Consider the following 15,755-nt stretch of genomic DNA (forward strand, 5'->3'; position numbering starts at 1 on the left):
TTTCTGGCCAAAGTCCTAATTCTCCCGCCCCCAACTCGCACAGGAGAAAGTCACCGTCTCTGGGCTTTCCCCTCCTCCAGGTCAGATTACTTTCCACACGCAGATACTTCTGAAATAACTCTGTGCCCGGCAGTGAGCAGGAGGGAGTCTTGTCAGAAAGGAGCCCCCGTGTGGTCGGAAACAGCTACTACAGCTCTGCAGTCACAGAGCTTGCCAAGTGTCTTCACAGGCAGCCTGATTCCATTTGATATCTGCCTTGAGTGTGCAAGCATCCCCATTATACAGACAAAGAAACCGAGGCCCAGAGATGTGAAGTGACGTAACAGACAAAACCCCTGGTCCTCTTAGAGCTTACGTTTTAGCTCAGGGGGTGGCAAGTTATAGCCTGTGGGCCGAAGTCATCCTGCTGTCTTGTTTTTGGCACGTACAGCCCATGAGTTAAGAATTTTTTTTTCATTTTTAAATGGCTGTAAAAATATCAGAAGAACATTTTGTGTCACATGAAAATTATGTGAAATTCAAATTTTTGATCCATAAAGTTTTAATGGATCACTGCCAGGCTCCTTTGTTTAGGTGTTCTCTATGTCTGCTTTTTCTCTACAACAGCATAATTAGATAATTGCAAGAGACCATGAGGCCCACAAAGTCAAAAACATTTACTATCTGGTCCTCTACAGAAAATGTTTATCGACCCCTATTCTATCAGGTAATAAGGACATCATGACAGTGACTAAAAGGATAATAACATTTATCGAATACTTGCTTTGGACAAGCACTTTGTTAAACCCCATCTTTCATGGTGTCACTTAATCGTTAATCCATTGGTGCTGTTATCATCCATGTGGTTTGTAGAAGGAAGGGAGACTCAGAGAAGTGAAGCAACTTGCTCAAGCGCACACAGCTAATAGATGGCCTGGCGATCATTTAATCCCAGCTCTGCTGAGCCAGAGTCAGCCTGGGCTGTGAACCATTATGCCAACCCAGGACTCAACTCCAATACGTGAGGCTAAGGTCCATGCTCTTTTCCTCCACGTCATGTTGCTTCCAAAGCTGTGAGATGTTCTAGAGACACCCAGGAGGGCCTGGATCCCCTGTCCCTCCCCCAGGTCCTGCCCACATGGGCTCTGTGATCCGGCTGCTGAGCGCTGGCCTCAGATGCTCTGGTGAGGTCACCCGTTGTCCACGTTTAGGACGGAAGGTGAAGAAATCCGGGGACAGGCTGATTCGCAGAAGCCGCAGCACGACAGGCAAGGCAGAGGCGAGGTGGGACGCAGGTGCCCTGGGGCTTTCGCCTGCTGCCCACTCACCCGGCACAGTTCATGCCCTCTTTAGATAATGTCAAAGTCCCAGCCTCCCCCTGATTTCCTGGCCTAGCCTCCTCCCTGAGACTCCCGTAATTAATTGGCAGCAAGAAATGTGCTGGATTTGGTTAAAGTCCATTTCTGTCATGCGGCTACCCACCACCGCTTCCCTCCAACCTTAAAGTGGTTCATTAAATCACCCACAGACCCCTGCGGAGTATGAGTCTAGTCAGGTCACCAGACAGCCCATCCGTCCTTGGTCCTGCTGCGTGATGCCCGAGCTCTGTTGGGCTTGGAGCATTCGAGGGGCCATAGATTCACCCAGTCACCTGTTTCTTCTTTCTGTGTCATCCAGTCGTTCACTTACTTTCAACTCACTCGTTTCCTTGCCTGCTCACTCAGTCCCTCACCATCTCATCACGCTACTAATTCATTCCGTCATCACACATTTGTTGTGAAGCAGCCCAGCTCCGGGAAAACTGTGGCCTTTGAGAGTCAGGCTCTTCTGTATGGGAATCCAGGCTTTCCCACCTACGAACTTGGACACGTTTCCCCGGGCAAGTTACTTAACTTCTCAGAGGTGTGGTTTCTTCATCAATCAAATGCGCATGATGAAATCTACCTCCTAGGGCTGTCAGAGATAAATAGATTGCAGTAACCTGGTGCCTGGCGCCCACGAGGCGCTGAATAAATGGTAGCTATTCTGATTTTGGCGGGTGTGATGCCAGTTGCCGGGGTTTTGAATATGAGTGACCTGAAGAAGATGATGGTCTGGTGGAGAAGAGAGCTCTGGCATGCCAGCAGGAGGGGATAGCGTGACCAAAGATGCTGCCCAGGGCACAGTGTGGAGAAGTCAGTGGGGCTGGAGCACGAGTCCCTACAACCTTTCCATTTTACAGGTGAGGAAACTGAGGCTCAGAGATCATGTTCCCTCAGCTCATGAATGTGTAGTTTGGATTCAAACCCACGTCTGGCTGGTTTCTAAAGCCCATGTTCTTTATACTCTGTGACCCTGGGAAGAGCTGGCCCTTCTGAGGTGGGGACTGCAGGGCAATGGCTCCCAGGGAACCAGGCTCTGGGTACTGGTCCGGGAAGAGGGCAGACGTGGATATTCCCCGAGCAGGTTTGGAGCAGCGAGATGTCAAGACATAGCAAAGGCCTCTGCAGAGGTGCCTGAAGGGTCTTTCAAGTCTCCACGCTTTCTTTTCAGAGGTGTGGTTCATCCTGCCCACAGCCTCTCACCATCGTGCTCCTGCCAGGGCAGTGAGTTTCAGGAAGTCTATCCTGTGTCCTCAGCAGAGAGTCACCCCTCATTCCCCAGCCCCTGCGCTGGGCTCTGGGAGGAGAGACAGGCAGCTGTGTTCCCTGTCTCCCACATGAGCTGGCCAAGTGGTAGCCCCATGGCTATCAGAAGCTGCAGGCTGGTGGTACCACCTGTGCCTGGGGTGCTGGTGAACGCAGCAGCAAGGAAGCAGTGGAGCTGGGCCCCGAGGACCAAGGTGGAGCTCCCAGGCAGGCCAGGGGAAAGTGGCCTCGGCAGAGGGACTCCACAGCTGGCTGGTAGGCCAGTGGGGCTCTAAGTCTTTTAGGAACTCCGTGCTCAGTGAGTTGGGGGAGCCCAGAAGAGGAGGCAGTGTTCTCTGAGACCCACTTTGGAGAAGATGGGATGAAGAAAATCAGGGCCAAAGAGGGAGTGAGGGCTTCAGAGCCACACAGCCCAGTGAGAGCAGATGGACCCAACTCTGTCTGGTGGCCAGGTGACCTAGCCCACCTGGACTGGTCAGGGCAGCCTTGGGGCAGAGTAGAGCTGGGAAGGTGGACTGGCATTACCAAGGGTGAGAACTGCTGGTTTTGGGGGAGGTTGAGAGGGGGCTAGAAAGTGAGTCCTCTCTGAACCTTGGTTTTCTCTTTATAAAACGGGACGCCACCTCCTCCGTGGGGCTGCCATGATGATGTGATGCAGCAATGCAGGTGGGGCCTGCTTGGAGGAAGAAATCGCCTGTGTCTGTTTCCCTTCCCTCTTTCCTGGCCTGTTTGTCTTCACATTTTCGGGTTGGTCTGGGGAAAATCCTGCAATGCTCCCAGAAAGCCTCAGTCCTGGGATTTTGCCATGGCCCTGGCAGAGTTCCAGGTTGTTCTGAGTGGGTAATGGGACCATCAGGGCACTATTGTTGCAGCAGTCAATGTTGGACAGAGCCAGGGGCCAGGATGGGGGGGGGGGCTGGGGACTAGAGCTGGACTGGGGACTGGGGTCCAGGGAGCGGCTGGGCAGGAACCTAGAATCTAGGGCCGTAAGGGGTGGGGGGCATTCCAAACCCAATGCTCAGACAGCCTCAGACAACCTCCAAGACGGTTCTAGTAATTGCCTCTTCCAGACTTGAGACCAGAGACAATCTTGCTTTCAAAAGAGATTTTTTTTATTCCCACCCCCTCCCTCTTATTTCATTTTTTCAAATAAGGAATTCATCCTGTGTTGGAGCCAAGAGGAGAGCTTAATGAAAATCGATGGAGAAATTAATGATGAGCAGCGGGGAGGGGAGGAGGGCTCAACTTCAAGTCTGAGAAGGAAAGCGTCAGTGGCGAGGAATGGAGAAATTGCTGCCTGTCTCCAGGCAGCTCTCTCACCTCATCCCCGTTTCTTGGGATTGAGATGCCCTGACATCTGAAGGGCCAGGCTGCAGACAGGGAGGCCTGGACCCAGAGACCCTGGGTGGGAGGGAGCGGGTTCTGGGGGATGGTGGGGAGGCTCTGTCTCTCTAGCTGCTGCTTTACAGGACTTTCTCTCCACTGCTTGCCCCTTGTAGGGCTGCAGATGGTCAGAAATAAGTCAAATCTGCAAAAAAAGTAAACCGGTTTTTCTCATCCTTTTGCTCATTTGGTTCAAACGATCATTTTGCAAGGAAGGCAGGGAGAGATGGTCATGCCCATTTTACAGAAGGGGAAGTTGAGGCTGGAAGGCATAGAGACAGTGGCAGAGGCAGAGCCTGGGGCTGAGAACCCCATTTTTGCTTCTAGGTTCAGTTTGCTATGCCCCCCACCCCATTAGCCGAAAAGGACCATCGTGTGCAGACTCCAGAGCGAGGCAGCTACTTTATCTTCATGGAGTCAGTTCTAAATAAGTAAGTGAGGCTGGGTGGGGAGAGAGGACCTATGGATGCCAGGCAAGAACTCTGCTTAATCTGACTTGAAGCGCCTTCTTTACCTTGTAGTAGTTCCTAGAGAGAGGGAGAGAGAAAATGCCTCGGAATGAGATCCAGATGTCTCCTCACCCTTCTTTGGGGCTCAACCCACCTACCCTTATCAGCTTCCGCCAGCTCTCATGCCCCCAGGTGTGGGCCTTCAACTGCCCTGGATGGCGGACTGTGCAGAGAACCCGAGGGTGCCAGGTCAGCTGTCGGTGCTGTGACTGTGGACAGGCAGACAGAAGTGGGGACTGACACTGTCACCTTCCTCAGACCTGCAAAGGGGCTTTCTAGAGGGGATGTGGCTCATTCCCTTCCCCACCTGCCACATCTCCCAACGCCTTCCATCTGCCTTGAGGGTATGGGTGGGGGGACTTGAGGGAGGCCAGGATGTGAAGAGGAGAGAACAGAATTAGGCACTCTGCCCCCCTCCCCCCTCCTCTCCCTGTGAGATTCACTTAGAGATTAGGGTCCAGTATCGTCCAGACTGAAGGAAGGCCCTGCTGGCTCCGGGGCTGTGCTGCACTCCAAACCCGAGTTTGGAGAGGGCAGCCTCAGTCCTAAATGCAGCAGCGGGCGAAGGCTCAGCTCAGCCGGGCCTCGGGTCCCCATGCGCTGTGCAACAGCGCCACCTGGTGGAAAAGAGCAACAGCTGCAGCCCGGCCACGCCTCTTGTGTTGGGGAGAAGGGACGCTGTGCCGCAGGGAAGGAAGCCAGGGCTGCTCAGGGCACTGGACGGGGTGCAGAGGTGGGGCCTGCAACATCAGCACTGGCTTCCCTTTGGCTTCTGGAGTAGGGCCAGTGCCAGCTAGGAGGCCAGCAGGGGAAAGGAAGTTGCTATAGCAGGGAGGGGAGACAGTGAGGAGATTGAGGGAAGATAGAATGTGCAGGTTTCGGGGCAGAATTTAATGAGGGAGGGCCCATTTCCTGGGAACAGCCTGGCACCAACAGCACAGAGCAGGCCAGCCCTCAAAGCACAGAGGCACAGGAACCAGCAGCCGCCATCCCTTGACAGCAGGTGGTGGGTCCTTTGGTCACACACACAGAGACGGAGACGAGGAGAGCAAAGAATGATGAGAAAGAGGAAGAGACTTATAGGACAAGAGAAAGAAGGGCAATGAAAAGACCCACACAGATAATGAACACACAGTTTCCAAAGAAGTGTTTCATTCTCCCTTGGGCTACTTTAAAAGTACAAATATGGGCTTCCCTGGTGGCGCAGTGGTTGAGAGCCCGCTTGCCAACGCAGGGGACACGGGTTCGTGGCCGGTCCGGGAAGATCCCGCATGCCGCGGAGCGGCTGGGCCCGTGAGCCATGGCCACTGAGCCTGCGCGTCCGGAGCCTGTGCTCCGCAACGGGAGAGGCCACAGCAGTGAAAGGCCCATGTATCGCAAAATAAATAAGTAAATAAATAAAAGTACAAATAATTAGTTTGGGTCTTCCCTGGCAGTCCAGTGTTTAAGACTCTGTGCTTCCACTGCAGGGGTGCAGGGGATCCCATGTACCGCACCCAGCACGGCCAAAAAAAAAAAGAAAGTACAGATAATTAGTTTGAAGCCTTGTGATAGCTGGACATGCAGTGCCCTTCCTGTGGCCTGCTTGGACATAGAGCGATCTCTCATGATGGTTTTAATTTTCATCTCCCTGACAAGTAATAATTTTGAGCGATTTTTCTATGTCCTTATTGACCATTCGGTTATCTTCTGTGAAATGTCTGTTTGACACTTTTGCCCATTAAAAAAAAATGAGTTGTTTTTCTTATCAATCTATAAGCTTCAAAAATACATATTCTACATACAAACCCTTTGTCAGATACATGTATCGAGAGTACATATTCTCAGTCCGTGGTTTGCTTTTTCATTCTTTTAATGGTGTCTTCTGATGGATAGAAATTAACTTTGATAAAGTCCAATTTATTGATCTTTTCTTTTGTAGTTAGTGCTTCTTGTCTCCATTTAAGAAAGGTTTGTGTTCCCCCAAATCATGAAGAGAGTCTCCTATATTTTCTTCTAGGAGCTTTATTATTTTACTTTTCACATTTAGGTCAATGGTCTATTTCAAATTAAATTTTTTGGGTGTTCAGGATTCAGTGTTTTTCCGTATGATATCCCATTGAGCCAGCACCATTTATCAAAAAGACCATCTTTTCACCACTGAATTAAAGGGGTGCTTTTGTTGTAGGTAAAGTGATGACGCAGGTATGAATCTGTTTCTGGCCTATTTTTCTGTTCAGTTAATCTTTCTTCCCATCCTTGTACCAACATGGCACTGGCTGAGTCCCTGCAGTCTATAATAAATTTTAATATTTGGTTGTATAGATCCTCCAATTTTGTTCTTGCTTAAGATTATCCTGGTAATTCTAAGTTCTTTACATTTCTATATATAATTTAAGATTTTGATTGGCATTTCTTTAAATCTGTAAATAAATTTTGGGATAATTGACTTCTTAAACAGTATAGGGTATTCCAGTCAATAAATGCAGCGTACCTGTCTAGTTATATAGACTGTATTTAATTTCAGCGATGTTTTAAGTTTTTAGTGTCGACATCTTGCATATCTTTTTTAAGACTTATTTCTAGGTATGTTTTTATGCTAATGTAAGTGTTATTTAAAATTTTTAATTTTCTAATTGTTTTTAATACATAGAAAATACAATTTTGAATATTGTGTCTAATGATCTTGCTAAATTCACTTTTTTTTTTTTTTTTTTTTTTTGCCTTACGCGGGCCTCTCACTGTTGTGGCCTCTCCTGTTGCGGAGCACAGGCTCCGGACGCGCAGGCTCAGCGGCCATGGCTCACGGGCCCAGCTGCTCCGTGGCATGTGGGATCTTCCTGGACCGGGGCACGAACCCGTGTCCCCTGCATCGGCAGGTGGACTCTCAACCACTGCGCCACCAGGGAAGCCCCACTTATTAATTTTAATTTTAATGGTGTGTAGATTCTTTTGGATTTTATACAGGTTTGGATCATGTACACATGTACACAATCATGTGATCTATAAATTATGACAGTTTCTCTTTTGCAATCATTATACCTTTTTATTTCTTTCTGTTGTCTTGTTGCATTGGCTAGGGCCACTGTAAAATGTTAAGTAGGAGTGGCCATAAAGGCTACCTCTGTCTTGTTACTGATTTCAGGGGGAATGCTTTTGATATTTTATTCACTGTTACATTAAGTGGCTATTATCATTTTAAGGATTCGAATACTGAGGCTTAGAGAAGATGAGTAACTTGCTCATTTCACCAAGTCAGCAGGTAGCACAGTTAAGTTATGAACCCAGGTTTTTCTTACTCCTAGGCTTGTGCAACTTCCACTGTACCACAGCTACCTCTAGAAGAGAGGTGCTTAACCCAGGATCTCCATTAGAGTCACTTGAGGAGTCTTTAAAAATACTGAGGCCAAGACTCCACCCAAGACCAATTACATCAGAATTTCTGGTGGTGAAGCCCAGGCATTAGTATTTTAAAACTTCCCCATATGATTCTAATCATCTGAGAACCAGGCAAATAACCACTGGTCTAGAAGCCCATTGGCACAGTTCAGATCCCCAGCTGTGCCAGTAGCGCTTTGCTGAAAACTTGGCACTTTCACATCAGCAGATGCCTAGTGACCCTCACCCAAAGGGAAATGAACTTTTTCCTAGTGACCTTTTGATACCTTCTCACAAACTCCACTCCTTCCACTACCCAATGCCTCCAGAGCATCTTTTCGACAATCTGCTTTAAGGAAAATCACTTGCTTGACAGGGAAATTATTTTCCATTTATATTCTTAAGTGATTTAATTCTTGATTTCTTTCCACCTCAATAACTCACCTCACTGACTTTGCTGCCAAGCTGGTTATATAATCCTTTCCATCCATTGTTCCATTCCCTATTACATATTCATATTTGTTTTTGTCTATTTTGACATTTGGCTTTTAATCAAAGATTCTTGTTTGAAAAAGCAAAAGAAGTTGAGTGGGGTCTGGATGCGTTCATTTGGGAGGAAGATAGTGTTATCCTCCTGAAGGCCCGTTTCACTTTCTGTGGCTTTCTGCTGGGCTCCCAGCCCTACCACCACTCCTTAGAACAAATACGTCATTTTATAAAGTGAGCCTTTAACCCCTTACATTGTTCACAGAATTTGTCCTGAACCTTGCCCTCATCAGATCCTGTTTCTGGCTCGTAGGTTCCTTTATTCCACCGAATGTTTTGCCCTGTCCCTTGGCCCACACTTGTCTTTGCTTCCCTGGGCACGACCCTGTTTCACTCTCTGTGCCTGAATTTTCCCTTCGGCTGTACTCTGGGCAGACAGATCCATCCATGAGCAGGATTGCAACTGCTTTGTGGTTCCCACTTGTCTTCTATTTTTTTCTTCAGGCTTTTGGTGTCCAAGTGGACAGAAAGGTGAAGGAGGAAATGTGGGGGGTCTTTAGCTCATGCTCCCCCACTGAGGCTGAGTTATCACTGCATTTCCATGAATCTGTTTATGTGTTACAACAATCAACTCCTCTGCCTTTCCCTAAAAAGTAAACATGCAAAAAGGAATTAGGAAGGAGCAGACCAGCACCACTGATATATGATGGGCCTTTGTATACTAGCCAGTGTCCCTTTGATATTCACATCAAAGCCACCACTGATGCTTTTCCAAAAACCGGCAGGAGGACATTGCTCATAAATTGGACGTGATGTTTACAGTACACTTGGATTCCTCAACTGCGTGGTTTCCACACTCCTTCTCCCACTGCCCAGTAAGACTCTCCGAGCCCACCCATTCCCTCTGTAGCAGATTCCTGTTGCATCGATCCTACGGCCCAGGTAGTGACCAGGCCAGACCATCCTCACCAACACGTGAGCACGCTCCCGTGAGGAAAGCTTGTCCTCTGCCCAGGCCCATTCCACGCTAGGTAAAAGCTAATTACCTCTAAGTGCTTCCAGCAGCAATTTCTTTAGGGATGTGAAAGTGCTTTGATTAGATTGTTCTCTTGGCATCATTAAGTTTATGACTGAGGATGGGAAGTGGGCGTTTGGGGATGGAGACTTTCCAGAAATGGGATCAGGGTTGGAGGAAGTGGGATCAGGGTTGGAGGAAGCTGGCTCAGGCTGGGCTGCTCCCAGGCCCTCACTGGAGCTGAGCTGAGCGGCCCTCACTGACCTGGCCCTCTCACCGGCTTCTCACCTACGTTGCCCCACCAAAGGCCCCACAGAGGAGCCACAGGGCCAGGAGCGGGGAGACCAGGATGGGAGTCCCGGCCCTGGCGTTACCTTGCTTCGTGGCCTGGGCAGTCTCTTCCCCACCCTGTGCCTCTGTTTCCTCATCATTCAGCCCACACTTCACAAGTTAACCACTGTGTGTCAGGCCTCAGCTGGGTACTAGAGACCAGAGAAGATTCAGTACAGGAGCTGCTCTGAGCAGCTCAGATCTAGTGCAGGGATGGGCATGTAAGCTGGGGAGGATGATCCAGCACGATAAGTGCTCTAGTTGTGGGCACACCAGAGCGGTGTGGCAGCTGGGAGAGCAGAGACCCTCTGTCTGGGGGAGGAAGGTGCATGTTCACAGAGGAGGTGACTTCTCACCTGGGTCTGAGAGGGAGCGAGGAGGGAAGGCAGGGAAGGTGAGCAGTTCAGCCGGAAGTGAACTGGGCTTGAGATGCCTGTGAAATGCCCCAGAAAATTCGTTTTAGAACCGAACATCAAGAGACCCAGTAGCAGGCTGGAAATGTAGATGTGGATCTTGGGAAAGAAGGTCAGGGCTGGAGGGCTAGGGGGTCATCATAGTGAGTCATTGAGGCCACTTGGGTTTGGGTGTTATTGACTGAGGTGGTACAAAGTGGGCTGATGGCAAAACCTGTGGCTAAGAAACAGCGGGGCTTCCCTGGTGGCGCAGTGGTTGAGAGTCCGCCTGCCGATGCAGGGTACACGGGTTCGTGCCCCGGTCCGGGAAGATCCCGCATGCCACGGAGTGGCTGAGCCCGTGAGCCATGGCCACTGAGCCTGCGCGTCCGGAGCCTGTGCTCCGCAACGGGAGAGGCCCACGTACCGCAAAAAAAAAAAAAAAAAAAAAGAAGCAGTTAGCTAGGAGGAGGTGAGCCCAAAAGTGGGTATTGCGGAGGCCCAGGAAGGAGAGAGGCCTAGATAGAGAGAGTTCTCAGCAGGGGGAGATGATTCAGAAGGGTCAAATAAGAGAGGAATGGACAGGCTGGGTTTTGTACCAGTCAAGTTCCCCAATCCTTTTAAGCATATGATCTCTCCCTCCATCCCCCACCTTTGGTTTCTCTATGTGTCTGTCTTTCTGTCTCTTATTTTATTCCTGATTCATCTCTGTATCAGTCTGCCTAGTTTAGCATCTCTCACCATAAGGGGCTCAGTTACTGTTTGTTGAACATTAGAGATGCATGGGTGGTACTTTTTCTCTCTGTTCCCTTCTCAGGAATTGTAATTATTAATCTTATTGTTCCTGGTCAGGTATTAAAAGAGGAGTCACTGACCTTTTAGAAGTTCTAGTTCTGGGCTGCATGACCCAAAGTCGTCCAAGCAAGGGGGTAAACTTGTGGGCCCCAACCTACAGGGCTGAGGTTCTCCATGGGGTCTCAGGCCCAGAGGAGCCTGCAGAAAGGAGCCCTGGAGAGAAGCCCAGTCGGGAGACCTCAGCTGGGGCAGGCAAAGTGAGGCGAGCTAGGATTCAGGGCCCCAAGTCTAGGAGAGATGACTGCAACCGCCAGGGGGGGATAAGGTGGCGTGATGGTACCACCATGTGGCAAGCACTGTACCTGCATTCTCTTAGTTAACAATTCCAGATTGCAGCAGCCTCTGGGGTTGGTAGTTTTCTTCCCATTATATATAAAGGCTCAAAGTAGGTACCAAAAATTGTCTGGCTAGTAAGATATGACAGCAGGATTCAGACCCAGGTAGGTGTGACTCCAGAGCCTGTGCATATTCTGACACTGCAGGCATTGGTTCAGGCACTGGTAGGCCCAGAGCCCTGTGGTGGAGGGCCCCTCAGGGGCTTCTGCTTGATAATCTGGACTGGGTTGGAGTTGCTGAGACGGTGATGGATACGGAGATCAATCTGGGCTGGTGGCAGCTTGCTAGCAGGAGGCCAAGTGGCCGGTCAGTGACATCAGAGCCAGAGACCTGGACAGTTGGTCCACATGACAATCCAGGGTCACTTTCCTGGGGTCCATGTTCCCAAGCTGGCTGTTCTCCAAAGCTGCCCCTTCCTATAGTGGGCTTTGCTTACGATATCCCCTCCACCTGCAATGCCACTTCTTTACCTTCACTCGTCTAAAGTGTGTCCTCACTTAGGACACACCTAGGTCCCATTTTCTCTCTTGCATTTTTTCCCCTTTATTGAAAGCCTACTATGTGCAAGCCCTGGAGAAGTCACGGGTGCACAAGCTGTGGTCCCCAGGCTTGCAGAGCTTCCAGGAAGATGTCAGAGACAGCCAGACAGAAAAGGAAGTGGAGAATCACATCCCAGGGTGCTTCTCCAAATTGCTGGTGTATAAAGTCGGCTTCAGACCTTGTTAAAAAGCAGATTCCAGGCCTTGCCAGAGAGCCTGGTTGAATAGGTCTGGGTGAGGCCCAGGAATGTGTTTTGAAGAAACTCTTAGTGAATTTGGTGTCATCCACAGATGCCACTTGGAGAAACATGGCCATCCAGTGCGATAAATTCTGTTATGACAGTAGATGTGCCTGGACATGAGCTCCGAGGAGGGCCACCCTCCCCGAGCTGGGGTGTGGGCAGTAAGTCAGAGTGGCTTCCGGGAGGTCTCCCACGGAGCATCCTCACCAGAAGTCACATTGTCCAATAGTCACTTGAGGACGGGTCACTTGTCCCTGCCCCACTGCTCCAGCGCAAAGCCTGGCACTCAGCCTGTGCCCAGGAAGATTGTGCTCAGTGAGTTTGCTGAGTGGCAGTCTGGGCTGGGAAGCATGCCTAGTGTGCAGGGCCTGAGGGGCACAGACCCTCCGGGACCATCCACCTCTTGGCCTCTCTGGTGCATTCAGATTGGCCCATCTCCCAGCAGACGTTGGGGATGAGGTTTGGGTCTGACCACCGTTCCCAACTGGGTCTGAGATGCAACTCCGTCTGCATCCAAGATGAGATTAGGGAATAGGATTGGCTGAGACATTCCCCCACTAGAGACCCTGTTGCTCCCTAGCTACTGCCTTGGATGGTGCTGGAAGGAGGAAGGGGACGAACCGGATAAGCCTCAGAGGCGTCTTAGGTTGGCAGTAAGAGGGGTGCTCCCTGTTTCTAGGCCCAGAGTAGCCCCCGTGTCCTTCCCTGGGCCCAGGTGAGGCCTGTTAGTCAAACACCTGGCACGAGCCCAGTCCTGCAGGGGCTGCTGCCTCCTGTTTGCTCTTTTATTAAGCACATCCAGGTGAGTTTTATTGCGGATATTTCCCCGGGCTCCAGTTTCCACATTTGTCTCTTTTGAGTCTGAGATTGCCAAACGCTTTCACAATTAATGGACCTAAGACTCCCAAGAGCATTTAAGGGAGGCCCAGAACATGGTGGGGGTAATTAGTCAAACAAAATGCAGCCTCTGGATAGCAGCCGAAGCTGAGTGGCAGGAAGTAAGGGAGCAGGGACAGGAGGCCGGCCCTCGGCAGGTGTAGGGCAGCAGCGCAGGCCCCTCCCCACCTCACCTCACCCCAGCTCTTTCCCTGCCTCGCCCCTCCCCACTCCGACCCCTCACAAGGGAAGGTCTCCTTGGCCCTTGGTGGCAGGGTCCCCAGGCAGGCGGATGTCCTGGGGCGTCGGAGGGCTGTAGGGGCACTGCTGAGCTAACGTTAGCAAGTTACTGCCTTTTCTCTAAACAAATCTCACCTGCTCACCTTTGCTGGCAGCTGGGGTCTGAGTTCAGGTGTCACGTCTTAGAAGGCAGTGTGATGCCTCTTCAAAACCGTGGGCTTTGAGGCTAGACCACTGTGGTTCAAATCCCAGACCAACTGCTTTTAAAGTCTGCCATCTTGTGTAAGTCAATGAACCTTTCTGTGTCTCAGTTTCTTCATCTGTAAATTGAAGATAATAACAACACTGACCTCAGAAGCTTATTAAAAGGATGAATGGTATAATAACACATACGCTGTATACAACAGCACTGCCCTCAGAAGGCTGTTATGAGGACTAATGGTGTAGTAACACATGCACAGTGTAGCTGGCCTATAGCAAGCACTCAGTAAGCAGGAGTTACTAGGCCAAGAGCAGGTCCGACTGGAGCAGAACTGGAAGCTGCAGCCTTTATCTGGCATTCAGGTTCCACTCTGCCCAGGTCTGTTTCTCTCTGGGGGCAGAGAGAACAAGGCCTCCAGGGGAGCAGCCCTCTCTCTACGGGGGGAAGGTGGTGGAGGACAAGATGCGGGAGGAAAGATGCTGATGAGCTCAGCCTGCTGCCGACCCAAGGAGGGGAGGAGGGCGCCAACATTGTTAAGCATCACTTCTGGATCCAGCATCACCTGCTTCATCTCTTTAACTCCTCACACCTTGTTGGTGGATGAGAAAACAATCTCAAAGAGGCTGAGTGACCAAGCGAGAGGGAGCTAGGATGTGAACTCAGGGATGTGAGATTTCTAAGAGATTGTTCTTTCTACTACAATTCGCTCTGGTGGATGCCCTGGCCTAGCCCCTGGACGCCCGCTGATGTCCACTGTCTAAGATGCCGCGGGAAGTCAATGATCTCTTTGGAGCCAAAGGATAAGCCCCCAGAGTCACTGGGGTCCAGGCTGGGCTGTGAGTCTCTCTCATTATTATCTTGAGCGTGTGCTCTCCCAGGATGCACAGGGCTGTGCCCTCTCTCCATCGGCAGGTGGATGGCGTTCTGTGCTTGGCCGACATCCTGACTGACGACAGCCACTCAGAAGCCACGCGGGCTGAGGCTGCGGCTGTGGTCGCCCAAGTCACCTCCCCACACCTGCCCTTCACCCAGCACCTCAGCAGCTTCCTGGAGAGCATGGAGGAGATCGTGACAGCTCTCGTTAGTGAGTCATCCGGGGCTGGCGGGTACTGTTGGGTGAGGAGGGCCTTGTCACAGTTGTCTTTAGGAAGGACAGGAAGGTCTCCCTGTCCACCCACCCCTCACCGCACCCACATATCTCCTGCACAGAGATCACACTAGCTGAAATCCCACCATTGAAGTATCAGAGTCAGGCCTTAAAGAGCTCTGTTGTCAAGTCTTCTATTAAAATGTTTGCAGCCCTCCAAGAAGCTCCTTGAATTGAGTTCAGATTGAGATTAATTGGCCTTTCAAATAGGAGAACAGGACAAGCCCCAGGGAAGAGTGGGGCCTCAAATGTTGAGGTTCAGATCCTTATCCAGAGAGATTCTGATGGGCTTTGTTCCTGAAATCTCAGTCTATGGTACCCGGTACCCAGCGAATGTGGCAGCAATGACTGGGGGCAAGCAGCTTCTCAGAGAGCAGCTGTTCCCCACCACCTGCTGCTTTCAGTCCCACCACTGGCCTCATTTCCTGGGGCCCTGAGAACTTTGACTCTTTTAGGGTCCCCTGTTCAGACCTGTGTGCTCCTGGCAGGAGAATCAGAGCCCCACATCTAGAATGCAATCTTCCTGCAAACACGCAGGAGCTAGGAGGACTCACCTGGATGACAGTCCTCAGGAAACTTGTTTTGCAAACTACATCCTTTCTTTGATAAGTTCTGGTAATGCTCTGGGTTTCTACTTCGATCCCTTTCTCTGTCACTTTTCTCTCTATCTTTATCTCATTGAAACTGAATGAAAATTGATCTCATCAGAAAATTTAGGGTTCGTGCTCGGATTTACCAAAGCAGGGTTGGCAATATCTGGAATAGCACAAATTTAGGAGCTGCACAGAACAGTGAACTTGGAGTCAGAACACTTGGACTTGGATTTCTGTCTTTGATAAATCCAGCCAACAGAAAGCTCTTGACTGGCAGCCCTGTGCAGGCTGTGCGAGATTTTGCCCTGTCACATTGCAGAGCTCACTTTACAATTTTCCTATTATATGAAACAAGGGGTCAGGACCTGTTTCTCTCAAGGTTCCTCCTAGCTCTAGAATTTTCAGATCTGCAAGTACTTTGCACGCAGGAAGCATCAGTTAAGTTGATTTTTCATGGCTGACTCTAGTTACTGTGGTCGTGGCAATCCACAGGCCAGGCTGGGAGAAATCAACTTGTCAACATCTACATTGATTCAAATTTGAGAAAATGCAGAAGCCAATTGTTCAAAGTCTTGGCTGGAGGGAACGCAAGAGGCCATCAAGTTTAATGCCCACCCTATAAGAGAAGAAACCTAGGCCCAGAGGGG

The 15,755-nt window shown here is 50.3% G+C and overlaps 1 protein-coding gene across 4 annotated transcripts in view; it reads left to right on the plus strand.

Moving 5' to 3' along the window:
* Nucleotides 1–15,755, plus strand: part of INSC (INSC spindle orientation adaptor protein) — a 131,849-nt gene that overhangs the window by 91,189 nt on the left and 24,905 nt on the right. For all 4 annotated transcript variants that reach the window (XM_073808644.1, XM_033862585.2, XM_033862586.2 and 1 more), the window contains one exon: nucleotides 14,281–14,452. In XM_073808644.1, the coding sequence (XP_073664745.1) occupies nucleotides 14,281–14,452 (172 nt within the window). The remainder of the gene's footprint in view (nucleotides 1–14,280; nucleotides 14,453–15,755) is intronic.

Source organism: Tursiops truncatus, chromosome 8, assembly GCF_011762595.2.
Source record: "Tursiops truncatus isolate mTurTru1 chromosome 8, mTurTru1.mat.Y, whole genome shotgun sequence".
Classification (NCBI taxonomy): Eukaryota; Metazoa; Chordata; class Mammalia; order Artiodactyla; family Delphinidae; genus Tursiops; species Tursiops truncatus.